This window comes from Poecilia reticulata, linkage group LG11, assembly GCF_000633615.1.
Source record: "Poecilia reticulata strain Guanapo linkage group LG11, Guppy_female_1.0+MT, whole genome shotgun sequence".
Taxonomy (NCBI): Eukaryota; Metazoa; Chordata; class Actinopteri; order Cyprinodontiformes; family Poeciliidae; genus Poecilia; species Poecilia reticulata.
The window spans coordinates 13,094,606-13,113,685 of record NC_024341.1 but is presented as its reverse complement, the minus strand read 5'-3'; the positions used below and the strand labels follow the sequence as shown (position 1 = coordinate 13,113,685).

The following is a 19,080-nucleotide window of genomic DNA, read 5'->3' as shown; positions in this document are numbered from 1 at the left end:
ACTGTTAAAGAACTTATTTTCAGGGATTTTTGCACATTTCAACCTGGAGTGGCTGTAGGTGCACAGGGCGATTAAATGTTTTTATACACATCACTGAAAGTGGGATAGTGTCTGTAAATGTCGTGTCGTCTTTAGCTGCATCATTACGTTCCTCTCGTTGGACGGACAGCGCTCTGACTTTCTTCTCCTTGTTTGTGTCTCCTCCTCCTCCTCCCTCCCTCCCTGAAGCCGGCAGTCGGAGCGGCTCTCCGGGTCGCGTGCTGACCACCACGGCGTTGAGCACCATGAGCTCGGGGGCTCACCGGGTGCTGGGCGGAGCCACCGGGGACGGACACAGGCGCAGCCGCATCCCCCGCAGCCAGGGCTGCTCCAGAGACTCCTCGCCCACTCGGCTCTCCGTCGGTGAGTAGCAACTCCGCTGGACCGACCCCGCGAAACCCACGACCCGTGGCGTTCCCGTGTCACGTTTGCGAAAGAGATGAATAAACACGCTTTGTTTATCAATACCAACTCTGCTTGTTTTTCCGTCTCCTCCTCCCGTTGCTTCCTCCGTCCTCTAGCTCCTTCTAGCTTTAGCTCAAACTACAACGGTGCCAGCAGAGGAGGTAAGGCTCCAGATCCGACCTCTCCTCATCCTCAATCACCCCCACCCCCTCATCTCTCTTTTATCACCTTCAAATCCACCATCCCGGCCCCATTCACCTGCCTCGGCTTCGTAGTTCCTCGTCCTCCTCTCTAATTTGTCTGACTCCGTGGCTGTGCTTGTTGTGGTGATGGGCGGCCATATTCAGATGGACATGTTTCCTCCTGTCCGTACTAATCAGCAGTGGCTGTGTAACGAGGATCATGTCAGGTGGTGATTTACCCGGGGATGGCTGAGTAGCTGCTGAAGATGAACAGAACAGTAAAGATGAGCATGCATCGCTCATCCTCTCACCCACTTGCTTCAATTGCTAAATTTGCCTTGAATGCCTCTTTTTTTTTTTTTTTTTTTTCTAATCTGTGTTTAATGAGGGAAAACGAATGAATACATTGTGAGAATGTCAGGCTGCTGGGCTCTGCAGGCTTTTTGCTACTTAGAGATGCATCTCATCATGATCCCCCCCATCAGCTTCCCTGCTTAAGAAAAAGCATGATGCCTCCACTGCCATGTTTCGTCACGAGGCTGGTGTGTACAGGGTAACGTGACGCATTAGCAGTCACATTACCCTGATTGGTCGTCAGGCAACAGAAAATAGGTCTGCATTATACTTTTCATATCTAACAGTGTGAAGGTATTAAACTGTTAGAGCCACTGGTGTCGAGATGCTTCCTAAGGACCAGTCAGCCTGGCTCATTGTTTTGTTTTTTCTTGTTTGACATGTTTGTCACCTTTTCTCTCGTCTGTCTCATGTCTTCATTCGTGTGCGTCCGTTCTCCTCCCGTCACGTCTCGTGTCTGGATTTTTCCCGACTTCTTGGTTATCCGTTTCACTGTACGTTTTTTGTCTTCTTACAACCACTTTCCTCCCTTCCACTTTTCTCCTGTCCTGTCCTGCGATGTACGTTTTGGGCGGCGTTAGCTAGAGGCAGTCGGATCCCTCGGCCCAGTATGAGTCAGGGCTGCAGCAGGGAGGCCAGCAGGGAGAGCAGCCGGGACACCAGCCCTGTACGCTCCTTCACACCTCTTGGTGAGTAAGCAGTAAGAGACGAAGTGCAGGGAGAATTGAGATGAGCGAGTCTGCAGACGTGACGCCATTTTTAGGTTCTAGTGTAATTTAGTTTTTTTAACCTGTGCATATAGCGCATTACAACACATTTTTGTCATGGTTTTTTTTTTTTTTTTTTTTACATTGCATCCAAAACCCTCAGTAGGGCTGGGTATTAATTGTATTATCGCCGTAAATCTCTTATCGTAAGATTCAGATTTATTGTCACAATAAATCCCGATTAATGTTTTAAGAAACCCTGAACCGACCGCATCATCTGGGTTATTTGAACTGTTTTTCTCCTCTGTTCATTAATGGTGTGTCACAACAATCTATAATCAGAATATGTGATTAAATGCAATTAGTGTGTGCATTTTAGTGACACAAATCACACTTCTTTGTGACTAAATGGTTTGTTTTTCAAGAGTAATATTTGTGTTTGTGCAGCCAAAGCCATGTAGTTATGTAAAAGAAATAAAAATAGTTTTTTATTATCACTTATTGTAATAGCACCATAAAATATTGCGATAAAACTTGAAGCCCACATTGCCCACCTCTAAACCCTCAGTGCATTTTATTGAGGTTTTATGTGACAGACCAACAAAAAGTGCTGGATGACTAAGGAGTGGGAAAAAAACAAACTAGTTTTTAACATTATTACTAATAAGATCTGAAAAGTGTGGCATGTATTTGAACTCAGCTCCTCATAGATTGTCAGACCTTCCAGGTATTTTGCAGCCTCTCGGGACAATGTGTTGTCACATTGTGTAGCTCTATCTACCAAATAGTCCTCAGCAAATTCTCCCACCTGGGCTGCAGATCTCTGCAGCTCCTCCAGAATTACTATGGGCCTCTTGGCTGCTTCTCTCATTAATGCTCTCCTTGCTATGTCTTGGTACTCCATCTCAAAAGTTTCCCAGTTTGAGATGGTGAACTGAACAGATCTCTGAGAGACGGCCGAAGCTCGGGATGTTGTTTTATAACCCAACCGGCTTTAAGTTTCACCACATGCTGCTGTTTATTTACTCTGTAAAACCTCCGACGCCTCCACGGAGCAGCTGGATTTATACCGAGATTAAAATATTTACAGGATGACTCTTGCGTGGAAATCAGATTGTACAACTGGCTGAAGACGTATGCACAACACACTTTTTCAGACTTTTCTTATGTTTTAGGCTACTTTTTGTTGGTGATCCATATAAAATCTTATATATAAATCAAATACATTCAAAGTATGAAACAGTTGAGGCATATTGACTAACTATAGTATGAATCATTTGCACTGAACCTGCCTTTCTTTCTGTGTTCACACACTGCACTTACTGTGTCACGTTTCTGCGTGTGATTCTTGCGTTCGCGTGAGCGGCTGTTAAACTCTGTGTTTGTGTGTGTTTGTGTGTGTGTGTGTGTTATAATCTTGGTTGCAGCAACTCGGAGCTACTCCCGCTCCACTGGAGCACTCCACACACCTGACGCTTTTGGGGCTGCAGGTGAAGGCTGAGTACATCTATTTCTTTGCCCTCCATCCACCCCACCTTCTCGGCCAAACTTCTCTCGCCGTTTTTCTTTGACGTCCTTCTCGGCGCCACCCGTCTTGTCCTGCTTGCTCGTGCCTCATCGATCGTTGTTTTAATTTGGTTTTTAACGTTCTGCTCTAGGATGTCGAACCCCCTCCAGTGGAATCGCATGCTTCCGCCCGTTCAGTTGCCAGCTGATAACCATTTTTTCCGTATTTTTTTTTTATCCATTTGTTTTCTTTATTTAGCTTCGACCCTTTTCTGCAGGATCACCAACATGCTCTCTTTGTGTTCCTAAGCCATCCTTTCTTCCCCCCAGTGGCAAGTTCAGTGTCGTCTAACAAGTCATCGCATTAACTTCCAGGGTTGACAATCGGGATGTGATGTTGTGTGAATGTTGTTGGTGAGGAAGGGGATCATCTGTGGATCTGGCTGAATGGAGGACAGAGAGTGTTTTCCTTTTATTCTGGAGGTCTATTAACAGCTCGGTTTTCCATATTTTCCCCTCCTCCCTCTCTTTTTGCGACCGTCTCGGCCCACAGGATCGGGTTTCGGCATCAGCCAGTCGAGTCGTCTCTCTTCTTCGGTTAGCGCCATGAGGGTCCTCAACACCGGCTCCGACGTAGAGGAGGCCCTCGCGGATGCGCTGGTACGTACAGTAAACTCTGAAGCCTCGCATGGAGACGCACTCCGGTTCTCTTGTAACAAACGTGCAGCTTACATCTCCTCGGGGCATGTCTGCGTGTTCTCTAATCCCTGCTTCTACCTCTGTTTAATGCTGTCAGCTGTTGGGAGACATGAGATCTAAGGTCAGGTTCTTCTCCTGGATCATACCTGTGTGTGTCGTGTGTGTGTGTGTGTGTGTGTGTGTTGTTGTTGCTTAGATGTGCTCCTTTAGGATGTGTCGTGTTTATTTTCTGCCTCCTCCTCCTCTTCTCTTTACGCTCACCGGATCTTTCTGTCTTGCAGAAGAAGCCGGCACGGCGGCGGTACGAGAACTACAACATGTACTCTGACGACGACGCCAACAGCGACGCATCCAGCGTCTGTTCGGAGAGATCCTACAGCTCGAGGAACGGAGGGGCCATCCCCACCTACATGAGGCAAACTGAAGACGTGGCTGAGGTAGGCACCGAGGGAAATGTTTTATTTATACTTAATTTGACAGACAACACAAAGTATTTGCATGATTTTTTTGTTTTTGTTTTCAATTTGCTGCACGTCGAGTAGGAGACTCGGCTAATGTGTGAAAGTCGCTCTGGTCACATAAAACCAAAACTAAACTTTGTTCTGCTCAAACAGTGTGGTGGAAAACTAACATAAAATCCTTAATAAACCATCTGCATTGTTCTACTTGGTGGTGGTGGCAGTAATTTGAGGTCGTTTCATTGCTAATGGGAAAAAGTTAAAGGTTACCTTTTTGGGTACAGTGTTTTTTTGTTTTTTACAATGCAAATACACTGTAGGGCTGAACAATAATCTTTTTTTTTTTTTAGATTTAATTTTTTGCAAAATCTGGATTTTTTTTTTTTTTTTTCACCGAGTCTGTCCAGGGGTTTCCATAGTTCAGAGTGATTTTAGTCCACCGAAGAAGTACCATCTTTTTTGACGAGCGATAAACTTTGTATTCAAGTCAACAACGTACAGAAGGAATGATTGAAATAATTTTTTTAAAAGATGTTTTCTGTCATTTGTGTATATTTTAATAATAATTTTTTTTAAAAGCTAGGAAATTGAATTTTGGATTTAACAAAAAAAAGTCTAAAGCAAAAAAATTTTTTTTTTAAATCTTTCAGCTGTTTCTTGCAGAGAGAGATGAATCTTAACCTGCCTGGTGTTTGCTGTGATTTCCAGGTGCTCAACCGCTGCGCCAGCGCCAACTGGTCTGAGAGGAAGGAGGGACTTTTGGGCCTGCAGGCACTGCTTAAGAACCAGCGCACACTCAGGTCAGCCTCAGAACAAACCCGTTTGATTTTTTTATTTGATTTCTTTTCTTTTAAGATAAAGTCATGGAGGGTTTTCATCTGAATTCTTTCTCCTTTTTTGCCCCTGTCAGTCGGGTGGAGCTGAAGAGGTTGTGTGAAATCTTCACTAGGATGTTTGCAGACCCTCACAGTAAGGTATGAATGCATGTATACACACACACACACACACACACACACGCACACACTCATATCACCTCACAAATCTCATTATCCATCCACTTTAATTTTGGTTTCCGTTAACTTTGTTTATCCCACCATCCCTCACTGTACCGGATTCTGCCAAATCCCAAGCAGTGTTACCATCTTTCAGTGCGCACACACACACACTGCTGCAGTCCTACTGCACACCTGTTTCAACTGATTTGGACCAACAAATGGGATAAACAGGAGAAAAAACGCGTTTGGATACACTCCTCCCAACATGAACACTGGCATGCAGAGTGAGACATGCTCTGTTTTCTAACGGCATGCCCTGCCTGGTTTTTTCTTTTCTCTTTTTTTTTTTTTGCGTGTGACCTGAAACTTTCCGCCGTCCTGTGGGATTGCTCTGTCACCGTTCAGCAGTCAACCAGCTGGCTGCGCTCTTTGCATTCACTTCCACTCACCTTTTTTTTTTTTTTTGCTCTCGTTTCCCTTCCCAACAACCCTGGCTGCATAAAAATGAATTTAAAAAAAGAAGAAAAAAAAAAGAAATCACATGGACACACACACACACCCCAATGTTTGGGCTGCCAGCTCTTCTTCTCTGACTAACCAGCTGTGGTTCGCCCCTTCTAACACTGCCGCCTTTCTTTCGGCGCTGTGACTCCTCCGTTGCCTCACACACCCAGTGTGAGGCACGCGAGCTTTCCTCCCCTTCTCACTCGTTTGACGTGTGACGATTTGATGAATTTCAGCGAGACTCCGGCAGGGTGTACGGCTCGGCAGAATCCGGTATAAGCTCAGCCTCCTTCAAGGTACCGCATCTCGTCATGGACGCCTCTCCTCCCTTCACCTCTCTGCTCCTACATTTAATTTTTCTACCTGTCATTTCATATGTTTTGTTTCTTTTTGTTTGCTAAAGTGCACACAGCATTTCGTTCGATTTAAAAAAAAAAACAACAAAAAAAAATCACTTTGAAGATTTTGACATCTTTAAAGATGGATCTTAGTTTGAGTAAAAGTTTGGTTAGGATGCTAACAGATGTGTGTTTCTGTCTCCCTTATGCCACCCCCACCCTGGAACTCTCTGTAGAGAGTAAGTTTGGCCAATCGGTGTTACTGTTTTTATCTAACTGAATGGAAATCTGCTTCATTAATCTGATTGGTTGATCAGTAATCGAGGTCGTTAACATCCACTAACCTGCCTGACCATTCGCTGTTCTGCTGAAATCAACTACTTGCTCATAAAGATGGTGGTTACTGCCGGTTACCCCGTAACCTGACTGACTTTTAATTCGTCAAGCAAAAAGCTGATTGTATCTGTTGTTATGTCGTTTTGGGTGATTTTGTTGAATCGGTGATTGGGCGTAAAGATGGTCTGCTGCCACGATGAATACCTACTAACTCCATAATGGGAACTAATGCTTTTTTTTTTTTTTTTTTTTTACATCATCCCAGCTCAGAGTAATCTGTGTGCATGCATCTGTGTGTGTGTGTCTGAGGCTGAACTCCGCAGTGCGGCTGAATCAACCTTAACAATAAGGCGTTATCGGGGTGTGTGTGTGTGTCTAGGTGTTCAGTATGTTCCTGGAGACCCTGGTGGACTTCATCCTGGTCCATAAGGACGACCTCCAGGACTGGTTGTTCGTCCTGCTCACGCAGCTGCTGAAGAAGATGGGGGCCGACCTGCTGGGTTCTGTCCAGGCCAAAGTCCAGAAAGCTCTGGACGTCACGCGGTGAGCGCCGAGACATCTCACACGCAGGCTGGCATTTTAGGACAAGATCGCGCGAAGATTTGGATGCGTTTGCTGTTTTTACAGAGACATTTTACTTCCTGCACTTTCAGCACTGAATCATGGATCGCAATCATAATTTCACCACCTTGCAGGTTACTTTAAATTGAAAAGTACACAAAGATATTGTGGAAAAACATCAGAAAAAGACCAAAGAATTTAAAAACATTTTTTATGAATAATGAGCAATAAATCAATGCTGTGGCTTAATAAAACATTTTGATTTTTGAAGAGTTAATTTTTGTAATGGATCCCATGAGTTTCCACATTTAAGAGTCTTAGTTTTTCTTCTATTTATTTGGACTTTGAATTCAGACCAACTCTACAATGGAATATTAGGTCCAGGCTACATTTTTTTTTTATTACAAGAAAAAAGTTCTAACATTAGGAGAGTGAAGTAATAATTTTATGAGAACTCCAAAATAACACAAAATTTAAACAAGGAATGTTGAGCATCCTGTGACGTTTTACTTTTACAAGCAACTCTTAATATAAGTACTTCATCAGTATCAAATTATTATGAGCAGCAGAAAATTTGAAACAGTCATGCAAACAATTGCACGTTTTAAAGAGCTGATTTTTTTTTCTCATTAAAAAAACTTAGTTTTTCATAATTTTAATGGGTTTCTTCTAGTAAAATTGCGTCTTTTCTCTGCTAATATTTTAACTGTATTCTCGGAATTAAACCGATTCTAGTATCGTGGTCCCAATACTCCGTCATACAACTCACTGGAGGGCCGATTGAAGTAAAAGCCACTTGTTGAAGATGTTTTCTGTCATTTGAAATTTTGAGAAAATACAAAAATCAATTAAATTTAGATATCAGATCTGGTATGAAAAACATTAGAGATGCTGTTTTTAAGCCATGTCTCCCAGCTCTATGAATAATCATAACTCTGTCATACGATTCTTTTTATTTTATAGTTTTTGTTCACCAACTGTTACCGACAGTCATATTTCTCTTGGTTTTAATTACCTGCATGTAGCTCTTGTTTAAGCTAATACTCCCTGCGATATTATTTGTGGCTGTGATAAAACGGTTGCTTAACTTCTCTGTGGATTAAAGTACGGCTCTTTGTTTTTCCTCTTCCAGGGAGTCTTTTCCGAACGACCTTCAGTTCACTATTCTCATGAGGTTCACTGTGGACCAGACGCAGACACCCAGCCTCAAGGTACTGACCGTTTATGACGCCGTGTGTTTGAGTGCTTGAGCGGACGGGAGGCATGCACATGACGCTGCTAAAGAACGGCCATGGTCACTGCTTGGATGAACAGAAATCAGTACCTGCCCATCGCTCTGGCTGTGCGTCCCAAAACCCTGAATCCTGGACTGTGATTGGACGCCGCCGCCTTTTAGTGCCATCAAGTTTCCACCTCCGAGTCCCTGCCCCCACGCCACCCATCCATCTCCCTGCTCCAGCCATGTTCTCTCCTTTTTGCTTTTGCCCCTGTCTCCACCGCTTCCTGTCTGATCTGCTTCATTTCCTGGACTCCAGGCTTGGGCATAAAATAATGTAGCCATTAGAAGAATTTACTTGATGTACTGCAAGCCTTGTCACTCCAAAGTTGATTCCCTTCTGTCTTAAAACTGAAAAACATGTTGGCATTTAACTGAAGGAGGAATGGTTATTAATTCAGCTGCGAGGAAGTAAAAATTATCCAACATATAAAACAGTAAGAAGCTTGTAAATGTTTGGTTTTGTCTGGAAATGAAGAATTTATTAAAGTTTGAAAGATAATTCAGAATGGAAAGAAAATATTTGTATTTCCTGACAGACACATCATTCACTAACTTAAATCCATCCATTCATCCATCCATCAGTAGATTTAGAAACAGTCTAGTTTTCTGTGATTTGAGCATTTTAGAGTTTTTCGAAGCAATAAAGCTAAGTTTTAAACCAGCCCAAGCCACCTCTTCCTCTTCCTCCTCTACATCTGTCCCTCCCCGTCCTCCCGCTCCCACCATGCTCCTCTCCACCTCTCACCTCCCCTTTGCCCTCCCCTGTCCTCGTCCCCCTGTCTCCCCGTTGATTGACGCGGTGCTTCTCCTCTCTCTCTCTGAAGCCTGTTCGGAGCTCGTGTTGCGGGCGAGGCAGGGGAGGGTCCGGGGTAAAATTGTTTCCCCCCAGAGCGCGGCGCCACGCTTGCTCTCTAGACGAGCAGGCCGCAGCCTGGAGCCAGTCCTCCCAGGTCAGTGCGCTCCGGGGGGAGCAATTATATGGCGCGCACGGTGCTGCTAAGTGATTTGGAGGGAAGTTCTCCCCAGATGTAGAGAGGCGTGAGATGAGGGCAGGAATCACTTGTGGAGTCTGCAGTGAATGTTGGCATTTGTTATTTCCTTTATTTTGCCATTTGTCGCAAAGCATGAACATCGACGCTGTTTAGTTTGACGATCTTGTCACCGATCCATCAAGACGTTTGATTTGTCCAGACCTGTAAAGGATCCGCTCTGGTTTTACACTCTCACTGTGAACGTTGGTGCTCGTCTTCATGCGTGTTTGTATCGTTTCTGCCGTGTGTATTCAGGTCAGCCTTAGCCGTCCCGCGTTGGTGATCTGTGTAAACGTGTGTTTGTGGTGCAGGTGAAAGTGGCCATCCTGAAGTACATCGAGACGCTGACGCTGCAGATGGAGGCCCCCGACTTCGTGAACTCCAGCGAGACTCGACTCGCGGTTTCTCGCATCATCACCTGGACAATTGAACCCAAGAGCTCCGATGTCAGAAAGGTACCGGCTCTCACCCTCACCGTGACTCTAAGCTTGAGTGCTGCAGTTTTAATGAGCAGACTGAGAACCCGATTAGTTCATCATAAGTCTGGAAGTACAGCTTTTTGCTTTTGTTTGCCAGAGAAGTTTTAGTTTTTTGCTGGCTTGCAGTTGTGAGTTGTAGCAGCAGATTCTTCACACAAAATCCCAATAAGATGCAGTAAAGTTTGTGATTGTAACTTGAGGTTATGAATATTTCCTTGGCAGGATCTTCTGTCCGCTGCAATATTTTTTATTTTACCTTTTTTTTTTTTTCTAGGAAAATCCCATTGAGATTAAAACCCTCCTTTTCATCAGAGTTCTGACCAAAGAGCATCACATATTACACAACAGTTACTATAGTTTACACAATTCAAGTGCCATAAAAATAATTAAAAACAGTCACAGTTTAACGAAGTCATCTCTGTTGCTCTCGGTCTGGTTTTAAAAGTGTGCGCTGAAATTAGTTCAGTTCATTTCCAGTCTTTTTGCAACGTGTTCATGTAGTGTCATAGCCGAGTAAAAAAAAAAAAAAAAGGTACTTTTTCACAATTTTGTGCGGGGAAAAGAAACGGAACAAAAAAATTTATCATTTGAACGCAAAGAGTAAAAATCAACTCTTCTCTGTGTGATCAGATCACAGACGTAGGATAACAAAGCACATATTTTTTAGCTACTAAATTAAATGTTTTCATGAATCATTTTGCGTCTCTGCAGGCAGCCCAGGCGGTTCTGATTGCCCTGTTCCAACTAAACACTCCGGAGTTCACCATGCTGCTGGCAGCTCTTCCCAAAACCTTCCAGGACGGAGCCACCAAGCTGCTCCAGAACCATCTGAAGAACACGGGCAACACGGCCCAGGTGGGTACACTGGAACACAAAGTGCCAAGGCCACATGAGTTAAGAAGGGAGATGTTTAAACATCCTTTGTAAATCATTACAAAATCACGTAACAGCCGCCGACAACTTTGTGTGCTTTTTGTCACGTTTTCAGGCACCAATGGGAAGCCCTATGACGCGCCACACCCCCCGAGCGCCAGCCAGCTGGCCCAGTCCCGTCACCTCACCTACCAACACCTCACAAAACACCCCGTCACCAAGGTAACACGTCCTCTGTGACACAGTGGGGCTCTTTTTTTTTATCAAAGGATCAGAAAAATCGTAAAGGTTTTAATGACGATTTTCTTCACACCAGTTTGCTCAAAACTAGATTTCTTTAGAAGGTTGGTCGGATAACAGCATGATAAATATGATTTAATTTAACGGCCAAACATTGCGGCTTCATGTACATATTTAATGACGTATCTTTTTTCAGCTTAATGTTTAATGAAAAGAAGAAAAAAAAAACAACGAAATTGTAATTTAAAAAACCCAACTTTTTACAATTTTTAATTGTTTGCATTGAAAGGATGTTCGGCTGTACATTCATCTCAAGCACGAAATAAAGTTAAACTAACAAAACTGGAGCTCTACTCGTGCAAAATTTGAAATGCCTCTATGTTTATTCGTACTTTGTGAGTTTTTTAAAGAAGGAAAAACAAAAACAAAGAACCAAACAAATTTGTGATTTGCAGTGCATTTGACTACGACCCGGAGAACCTGAACTCCGAGGACATCTACAGCTCCCTGAAAGGCGTCACCGAGGCGATCCAGAACTTCAGCGTCCGCAGCCAGGAGGACATGAACGAACCGGTCCAACGGCGGGAAGGAGACGACGTGAGTTTGACATGCAGGCTCTGATGACTGACACATGCTTGCAGCCTCTAAGCGTCGCATGACGGACATGTGTTAAGACATTTCTGCTGTAGATGCACGTACAGCCCTGGAAAAAATAGGAGTCCACTGCACTGGAGAACATTGAAAACCTCCTGGTTTCTCCACCAAATGCTGATTTCTGAACTCTTCCTGAGTTAATTTTTGCTTCGAAATCAATCTGACGGGACGCCGGAGAGGACGGTTGACATTTCCAAGTAATATATTACTTGGAAATGTCAAAGTAATATATTACTTTTCTAAGTAATATATTACTTGGAAAAAAATGTCTCAAAACAACAATATCACAAAAATTACACGGCCAATTTGTCATCCAGCACCATTTATCGTGATGAGTCTAACCGCTGGTTTGTGTGGCATAAACATCTTCAGTGCCAGTCGGGCTAAAATAACCCGGGGTTACCGGGTTAGCATATCGAAGTAGATCATAACTCTGATGTTCTTTGAAGGCCTGACAGGCAGGCAGCCATGAAAACAGTCTTTTCCTAGATTTACCACACACTGGTACTGTGTGTGAGACTCGGACATGCGATCCCTCTCTCTTCGTGGGAACCGAGAGACGTACAGCCGCTGTTTATGGGAAGGGTGACTGTAAAGATAATCCTGTGCAAACAGTCTTAGCGTGTCGGTAATGTTCTGCCGGCTTTGCCGCCTAAATTCAATAATAATTTGCTATTTTCAGCCGCTCTTCCAGTCAGGGTGCATGCTGAGGGTAAATTTACGACTCCCGCAGCCCTTCCCCAGGAACACGGGCCCCCTTTTAAGGACACGGTGTTCTCCGGTACAGAGGTGTGACCTCCTGACATTTTCTCCATGACATGCGTCTGAAATCTAACCAGCCCACATTTCATCAGCGCACCTGACTCATCAAACTGGCCCATACATAGTAGCCTTTTAATGCGTCGAGTGTAAACATACACACACAAACAGGGCCAACTCTGCGCTCTTGCTCTTGCTCCGCTTCTCACCTGATGTCGAACTTCGCAAAGTCTGCGAAAAACAACATGGATTCCTGGTATTTTCAGGCTAAAGATGTAAAAAGACCCCTGCGCTTTACGCTGCAACTTTTAAACGTGAATAGCATAAACTGTATGCATCAGTGCTTGCAAAAGGTTTTCTACTGTATTTTATCAGATTTGTGACTAGTTGGTGACATGAGGCGCTGTGGCAACACTCGGAAAGTGATTCATTTCACCGTTTCTGTTCACTGCTGTGAACTGACTCCAGATTTCTTTGAGTCAATAAATAAGGGTACAGCTGCAACGCCAAGAGTCGATTAACAAACTGAAGACGTACGGAGGTTGTTTTTTTATTTTATTTCTGGATTCAAAATAACAATCATTTTGTTTGCTATGTTTTTAATAAAAAGTAAGATTCTCTTGTTTTTTTTGTTTTTTTTTAGCTATGCGGAGCATTTTGTGACACGGTACTCCTGTTTATACAGCATTTGATGCTCTTGAGTCATTTCCATTATCATATACCACACTGTTAAATTATCTTAACATTATAAGATTCCAGTTTGATTGTTAAAAAAAATTATTAAAAAATAACTTTTTTTTATATATTTTTTTTTTACTTATTTTGAAGCAAATTTAAAAAAAAAAAAAAAAAAAGATGACCAGAGATGAAACAAAACCCTACCTTACCCGGTCCTGAAGGGAATAAGTGACTAGCATAATTCCTGCTGGTGCCAAATGTTGTTGAGCTTAAAGCTCTCTACTTCAGGTCAACCTTTAGTCCAAGCTGCCACCTCCACTGTATTAAATTTTATACAAATTATGTCAAACATTTACTTTTAGTTCTGGTTTGTGAAGCCAAGGCTTTCCCGTTTGTGCTGCTGTCATTTTAAAGAAAGTAATACATGTTTACAATAAGGTCATCCAAAGGTCAGCCTGGCCCTCCACACTTAAGTCCAACAAAAGTTGTGTGTAGCCCAGCCGACATTTGTATCTCTGTATCGTATCATTTGAAGTAATCGATTGTCTTTTCTTTTTTTTTTTTTTTTAATATCTTGAAATACTTTTAATCTGTTGCCAGGACCTTTCCTGTATCCTCTCAAGCTGTTGTACTCATTTTTGTTCCATGCCGTTGTTTTTTTAAATGATTTTTAAACAGTTGTGGGGAAACCTTAAACTGCTGCTGTCCAAGTTACTCAACAGGTTGTTGCTAGGTAACCATAAGTCACTCAACAGGTTGATGCTTGGCAACCAAACCTGTTGAGGTTTGGTTGCCTCAACAGGTTACCAACAGGTTTTGGTAACCAAAACCTGTTGAGGTTTGGTTGCCAAGAGTTGGCCAAGAGCGAAAGAGTTGATGCCTCTGACAAACCTTTATATCTGGGCGTGAAAAGTGTAGCAGCTAAAGCATTTGCTTTGCCTACATCTCCCAGAATGCTGTGCGGTTCTGGAATCAGAGTTTAGAGAAATCATTGAATATATTATCTTTTGGTATTGATCATGTGTCTATAGCGATATTTATTGTTGTTGATTTATTGCTCAACCCTTGCCAGAGCTTTGAGTCAGGTTGTGACACTACGTACAAAACACAAGATGCCTTTATTCCTCCATCTTTGTGTTTTGTTTTGTTTTTTGACCAGGGGGGAAACGTGTCAGACTTGATGGACGGCGGTCGGATGGCTCTCGACAACAAGACTTCCCTCCTCAACACGCCCCTTCTCACCTCCAGCCCCCGAGTCGGCCATGACCACTTCTACGACTCGCCCCTGAAACAGAGCCGGAAGGACATCAGCCTGGAGGACTCGGGCCAACTCACCGACGGTACGGGAGCCACAAAGCGAGCGCGCATGCTGCGTAGGCCAAACGACTTCAACTCTGCTTGCTTCCGTTGAAACAGACAGCGGGCTCGATCAGTCGGAGCGAGTGGCCGAGCTCCTCAAGGAGCTGTCCAATCACAACGAGCGCGTAGAGGAAAGGAAGGCGGCGCTGTACGAGCTGCTCAAGCTGATCCGCGAAAACACCCTGCAGGTGTGGGACGAGCACTTCAAGACCATCCTGCTGCTTCTGCTGGAGACGATGGGCGACAGAGAGGTACACACACACACACACACACACAGAACTTGCGTCAACTCGGAGGAAAAGATCGGAGCTGAATTTCCTCTCTTCTTGAATCTCTTCAGCATGTGATCCGAACGCTGGCTCTGAGGGTGCTGAGGGAGATTCTTGGTAAGCAGCCTTGGAGGTTCAAGAACTATGCAGAGCTCACCATCATGAAGGCTTTGGAGGCTCACAAAGATCCACACAAAGAGGTACCGTCATCCACACCAGGGCTACCCGCAACTGACGATTGTACTATTAATCGGATAAAAAAAATTATTTTGTTACATCCTGCATGTTTTTCTGTTAACTATTTTAACTATTTTATACAGTATTGGAAATACCTTCAAATATACAAATAAATAAATGATCCAATTCCTTTTTTTTTTTTTTAAAGAAAATAATCTTTGTATTGCGTAAAATGCAATTAACATTCCTTTTGGTGAATTCTTGATTATTTGTAGCGAAGGATGCATCTGGAGCAATAAAAATTCTTCTAAAATCCGCATGTGAAAAGCTCACCTCTTTCTGATTGACTTCACGTTTAATTTTTGGAATAATTGATTAACAATTGATTAATAACTTTGTGAAGCTATGCAGCTTCACAAAGGTTTCTGCATCTTAAATATATCTTGTTTATGAGTGTTGTTCTTTCATACAAATAGATTGGTATTGAGTCTGTAAACTCCAGCTGACGATTAATCAGTTACTAAGTTAGTTGAAGTCAGCCTTGATCCTCCCACAAATTAGCTTCTTCCAAGTAGATAATAGTAATGTTATTCACAGAACATCACAAGTTAAAGCAACCAACGCTTTCTGTCTTGGTTTGTTTTTTCCTGAAGGTGGTCCGCGCCGCAGAGGAGACGGCTGCCATGTTGGCGTTGTCCATCAGTCCAGACCAGTGCATCAAGGTGTTGTGTCCAATTATTCAGTCAGCTGATTACCCCATCAACCTGGCTGCTATCAAGATGCAGACGAAGGTGGTGGAGAGAGTTCCCCGAGAGGGCCTGGCCAGCATGCTGCCCGAGATCGTCCCAGGACTCATACAGGTGACTCGTCTCTGGGACGTCAACCGGGTAATCTGGGACGATTTGTTTATTTCGACGGTCACAGGGTAAGCCGTGTGTTTTTGTCCAACAGGGTTACGATAACTCTGAAAGCAGTGTGAGGAAAGCCTGTGTGTTTTGCCTGGTGGCCATCCATGCGGTGATCGGAGACGACCTCAAACCGCACCTCGGCCAACTCTCCAGTAGCAAGGTGAGCAGGTCGCCGGCATTTTAAAATCCGGTTCATGAAAAACCTTGGTTTTTTTTGTTTGTTTTTTTTTTTTTATAGAAACCGGATTTTGGAAGCTTGTGGCGTTTTCTGAAACCTGAATGAAAAATTTACATCAACATAAAGTAGAGATCTTCCATGTGTTTCCTGTGTCCTCTTTGCCGCTTATAACTGCAAATGCACGTCATAATTTAGCTTTGTAGAAGATTTCTGAAAACCATATTCATTGCATTTAACCATAAAGCAGTACTTTAAGTTGGTCTATGACTTAAAATCCCAATAAAACGTTAGTTTGTGTTTGGAACTCTACAAAATATGACAAAGTTTAAGGAGGATGAAAGTTCCTTCAAGACACTATTAATTGGATCGTGACTGGAATGCTGTTTATCAGGCAAACTCTCAAAGAATATGGATCTGAGGTACCTGGATAGTTTTATTAAACAGAGAAATAATTACTGGTCAGCTTTTTCAGGGAGGGGTTGGAATTATGTAAACATTTTTTAGATCATATGATGTTAAAGTCATATTTTCAATTATTCCCTAATTGAAAATATTCCTGGAATATAACTTTGATTCTTTTATGCATGTTTGAGAAATCCTTGACTGTCCGGTGGCGACCGTTCAGGGTAGCCTAAACGCTTGATCTCACAAAGCACCACCTATTTCCACAAAGGTCTCCTCAGCTTCTCCAGACTAGCGGCAGCAGAAATTGGCAAACAATCTGCTGAGCTTATCACACAAACTACTGCTCATCCCCAGCGCTCCTAAGAACGGTTGTTTACGACGTAATGGGGGAGCCTTGTTGTGATGACGTGTTCTTAAGAAGAACAGGAGCTTCAGTCAAATTTTTATTTTTTTTTTTATATATATATATAATTTTTATAGTAACTGAAGGTAACATAGTTACTTGATTGTGTTATAAAATGACACCATGAGCCTGGAAAAGCACATAATGCCGCCCCTTAATGCAGAACTTTCTCTGATGGAGCCTGTTTATGTGAGGCTGTCGGAAACCGGTCCAACTCTCTGGCTCATGAGTAGCAGCTGTTTCTTCCCGTCATAGACCTCATGAAGACGACACACTTAAACAACGTTGGAGTGACAAGATTTTAGTTCAGTTTAGCTCATTATTTAAACAGATGTAAGAAGTAGAAACGATGGTTTTCACCGTTGCGTTTTTTTGTTTCTTTTTTTTCTGTTTGCAGCTGAAGCTGTTGAATCTCTACATCAAGCGTGCCCAGTCTGGCTCCACTGGCAGCGAACCTTCAGGCGAGAGTCTATAGAAGTCGCTCACTCCCAGAGTGTGACTGCAGAACCGCAACTGTCCACAGCAAAAAAACAAAAAAAAAAAAAAACATCTGCTCCTCAGATCACACCCACACAGACGGAGACCGACGGGGGCAGACTGCTTGCATCCACAACAAGACATGGTGTATACACACAAAATAAGTACACAGAGTGCTCATGTTTCCAGCTTCACTGCAAGAGAGAGAGAGTGAAGGGGAGAGAGAGAGAGAGAGGATGTCATGATTCAGAGGAGAGGAACGTTGTAGTTCTCACTGAGCATCGCCCACCCCGGCCTCAGACTGGACTGAACCCTTAAATCTGGAATAAATAAAAACAGCAGCCGACTTCCGCTCTCATGTTCCACCCAGGTTTCTCACCACTCACTCACTCATTCACTCACTCACTCACCCACTCACCCCAGGATGAAGATGTCGCGTGTCCGTCCGTACGTCCTGTCCAACAACGTCCGCTCTGAGAAACAGCCAAACATCAGTAGGGAGTGATGCATCTGCATGGTTTCATTTTTCCGGGGGGTTTAATATTTATACAACATTGCGATGAACAAACTGTGCTCTTTCCCGTTTCCTTCTTGGACAGTCAGTAACCGGGTCCAGGTTGCCGGGAATGTAAAATGTACACGGTGTCATAGTTTGGATTATTTTAAGAAATGAGGTTTTACTGCAGTGTTTTTTTTTTTTTTTAATACGTTATATTTTCTCACACACCAAGAATCTCCTTTTTTTTGTTTTTGTTTTGTTTTTCCAGAAAGGTGCTGACAAATCTCAGAGGTACGACCCCCCCCCCCTGCTGCAGCGCACTAACACACACAACAGTATCGATAAAATCCAGACCACGGGGCTGGTGGGGGAGGTGTTTGGCTATGAAACTAAAGATAAAGAAATAACATTTTATTGCGGTCAGGTTTGCAGTCGAGAATAAAACTGGCTGCGGTTTTAAATTAACGTGAACGACGTCCGGCCCCTTTCACATGAACCCCAGATGGTTTTCCATTTCTCCAAGCTCACGCTCGATCGGCCCGCTTCTGAGGAAGATGCTGCTTTACACATGAAGTATGACCGGACCTGGCTAATTATCATATAGTGGACATGTATCTATATATGATATTAAGATTAATTATTCAATAACAGTGTCAGGTAGGAGGAAATTCCCCTACCTCCCAGGGTGGGGGGGAGGTGCAGGCACGCACATTCACCCATCCACGCTTTATTTCCTTTTTTCTGTTGCGCGTGCCGTAGTCTTACTGACTCACTGTTTTTTTTGTTTTTTGGGGGTATTTTTCTCAGTTGAGAAGAAATTTGTAGAAATGTATTATTTACAGATATGGAAAGAAAACGTCCTGTCTTCTTCACTTTTCTCTTTCCTCTCCATTGTCTTTCTTTCCTCTGTCTCATAACATTCTAGTTTTCTTTGTGCATTTACAAAAGCTGTGCTTACAATAAAGTAAAGAACTTGTACAGATCATGATGATAGATATTCGTGGTTTAACGCCTCATATTTTGTTCATGTTTTTACCCCCACCCCTCCAACCCCCCCTTCCAGCTTGGTTCAATAATTTCAGGATTTTTATAATGGGTCACTAGTTGAAGTAGAAGGAAAAAAATATTTAAACTGAGTCTTAATTGACTTTTATTCCAGCAAACATTACAGTACTTCTTAACATTCTCTTAAAAACACATTTATACATGCAAACAACAAATTTTACCTTTGGATTGTTTCACATTTAAAGCCACTTTTCAAACCAATTTATGAGGGGGGGAAAAACTACAATTTATTTGCCTGTTTTGTAAAATGTAAGGTGTACTTA

The 19,080-nt window shown here is 43.0% G+C and overlaps 1 protein-coding gene across 26 annotated transcripts in view; it reads left to right on the top strand.

The window, feature by feature from the left end:
- The window catches only part of clasp2 (cytoplasmic linker associated protein 2), a 41,370-nt gene extending 22,623 nt beyond the window's left edge, over nt 1-18,747 (top strand). For 12 of the 26 annotated variants that reach the window (XM_008421876.2, XM_008421888.2, XM_008421885.2 and 9 more), the window contains 23 exons: nt 229-402; nt 561-605; nt 1,562-1,669; nt 3,115-3,177; nt 3,747-3,853; nt 3,990-4,013; nt 4,174-4,329; nt 5,059-5,150; nt 5,261-5,324; nt 6,086-6,145; nt 6,424-6,426; nt 6,903-7,066; nt 8,217-8,295; nt 9,706-9,849; nt 10,585-10,728; nt 10,862-10,968; nt 11,442-11,583; nt 14,237-14,417; nt 14,494-14,687; nt 14,777-14,905; nt 15,536-15,742; nt 15,834-15,950; nt 17,174-18,747. In XM_008421876.2, the coding sequence (XP_008420098.1) occupies nt 229-402; nt 561-605; nt 1,562-1,669; nt 3,115-3,177; nt 3,747-3,853; nt 3,990-4,013; nt 4,174-4,329; nt 5,059-5,150; nt 5,261-5,324; nt 6,086-6,145; nt 6,424-6,426; nt 6,903-7,066; nt 8,217-8,295; nt 9,706-9,849; nt 10,585-10,728; nt 10,862-10,968; nt 11,442-11,583; nt 14,237-14,417; nt 14,494-14,687; nt 14,777-14,905; nt 15,536-15,742; nt 15,834-15,950; nt 17,174-17,251 (2,582 nt within the window). In that variant the 3' untranslated portion in view covers nt 17,252-18,747. The remainder of the gene's footprint in view (nt 1-228; nt 403-560; nt 606-1,561; nt 1,670-3,114; nt 3,178-3,746; nt 3,854-3,989; nt 4,014-4,173; nt 4,330-5,058; nt 5,151-5,260; nt 5,325-6,085; nt 6,146-6,423; nt 6,427-6,902; nt 7,067-8,216; nt 8,296-9,705; nt 9,850-10,584; nt 10,729-10,861; nt 10,969-11,441; nt 11,584-14,236; nt 14,418-14,493; nt 14,688-14,776; nt 14,906-15,535; nt 15,743-15,833; nt 15,951-17,173) is intronic. The other 14 variants (XM_017307491.1, XM_008421889.2, XM_017307490.1 and 11 more) reach the window with 13 other exon arrangements.
- Nucleotides 18,748-19,080: the final 333 nt, after the last annotated feature.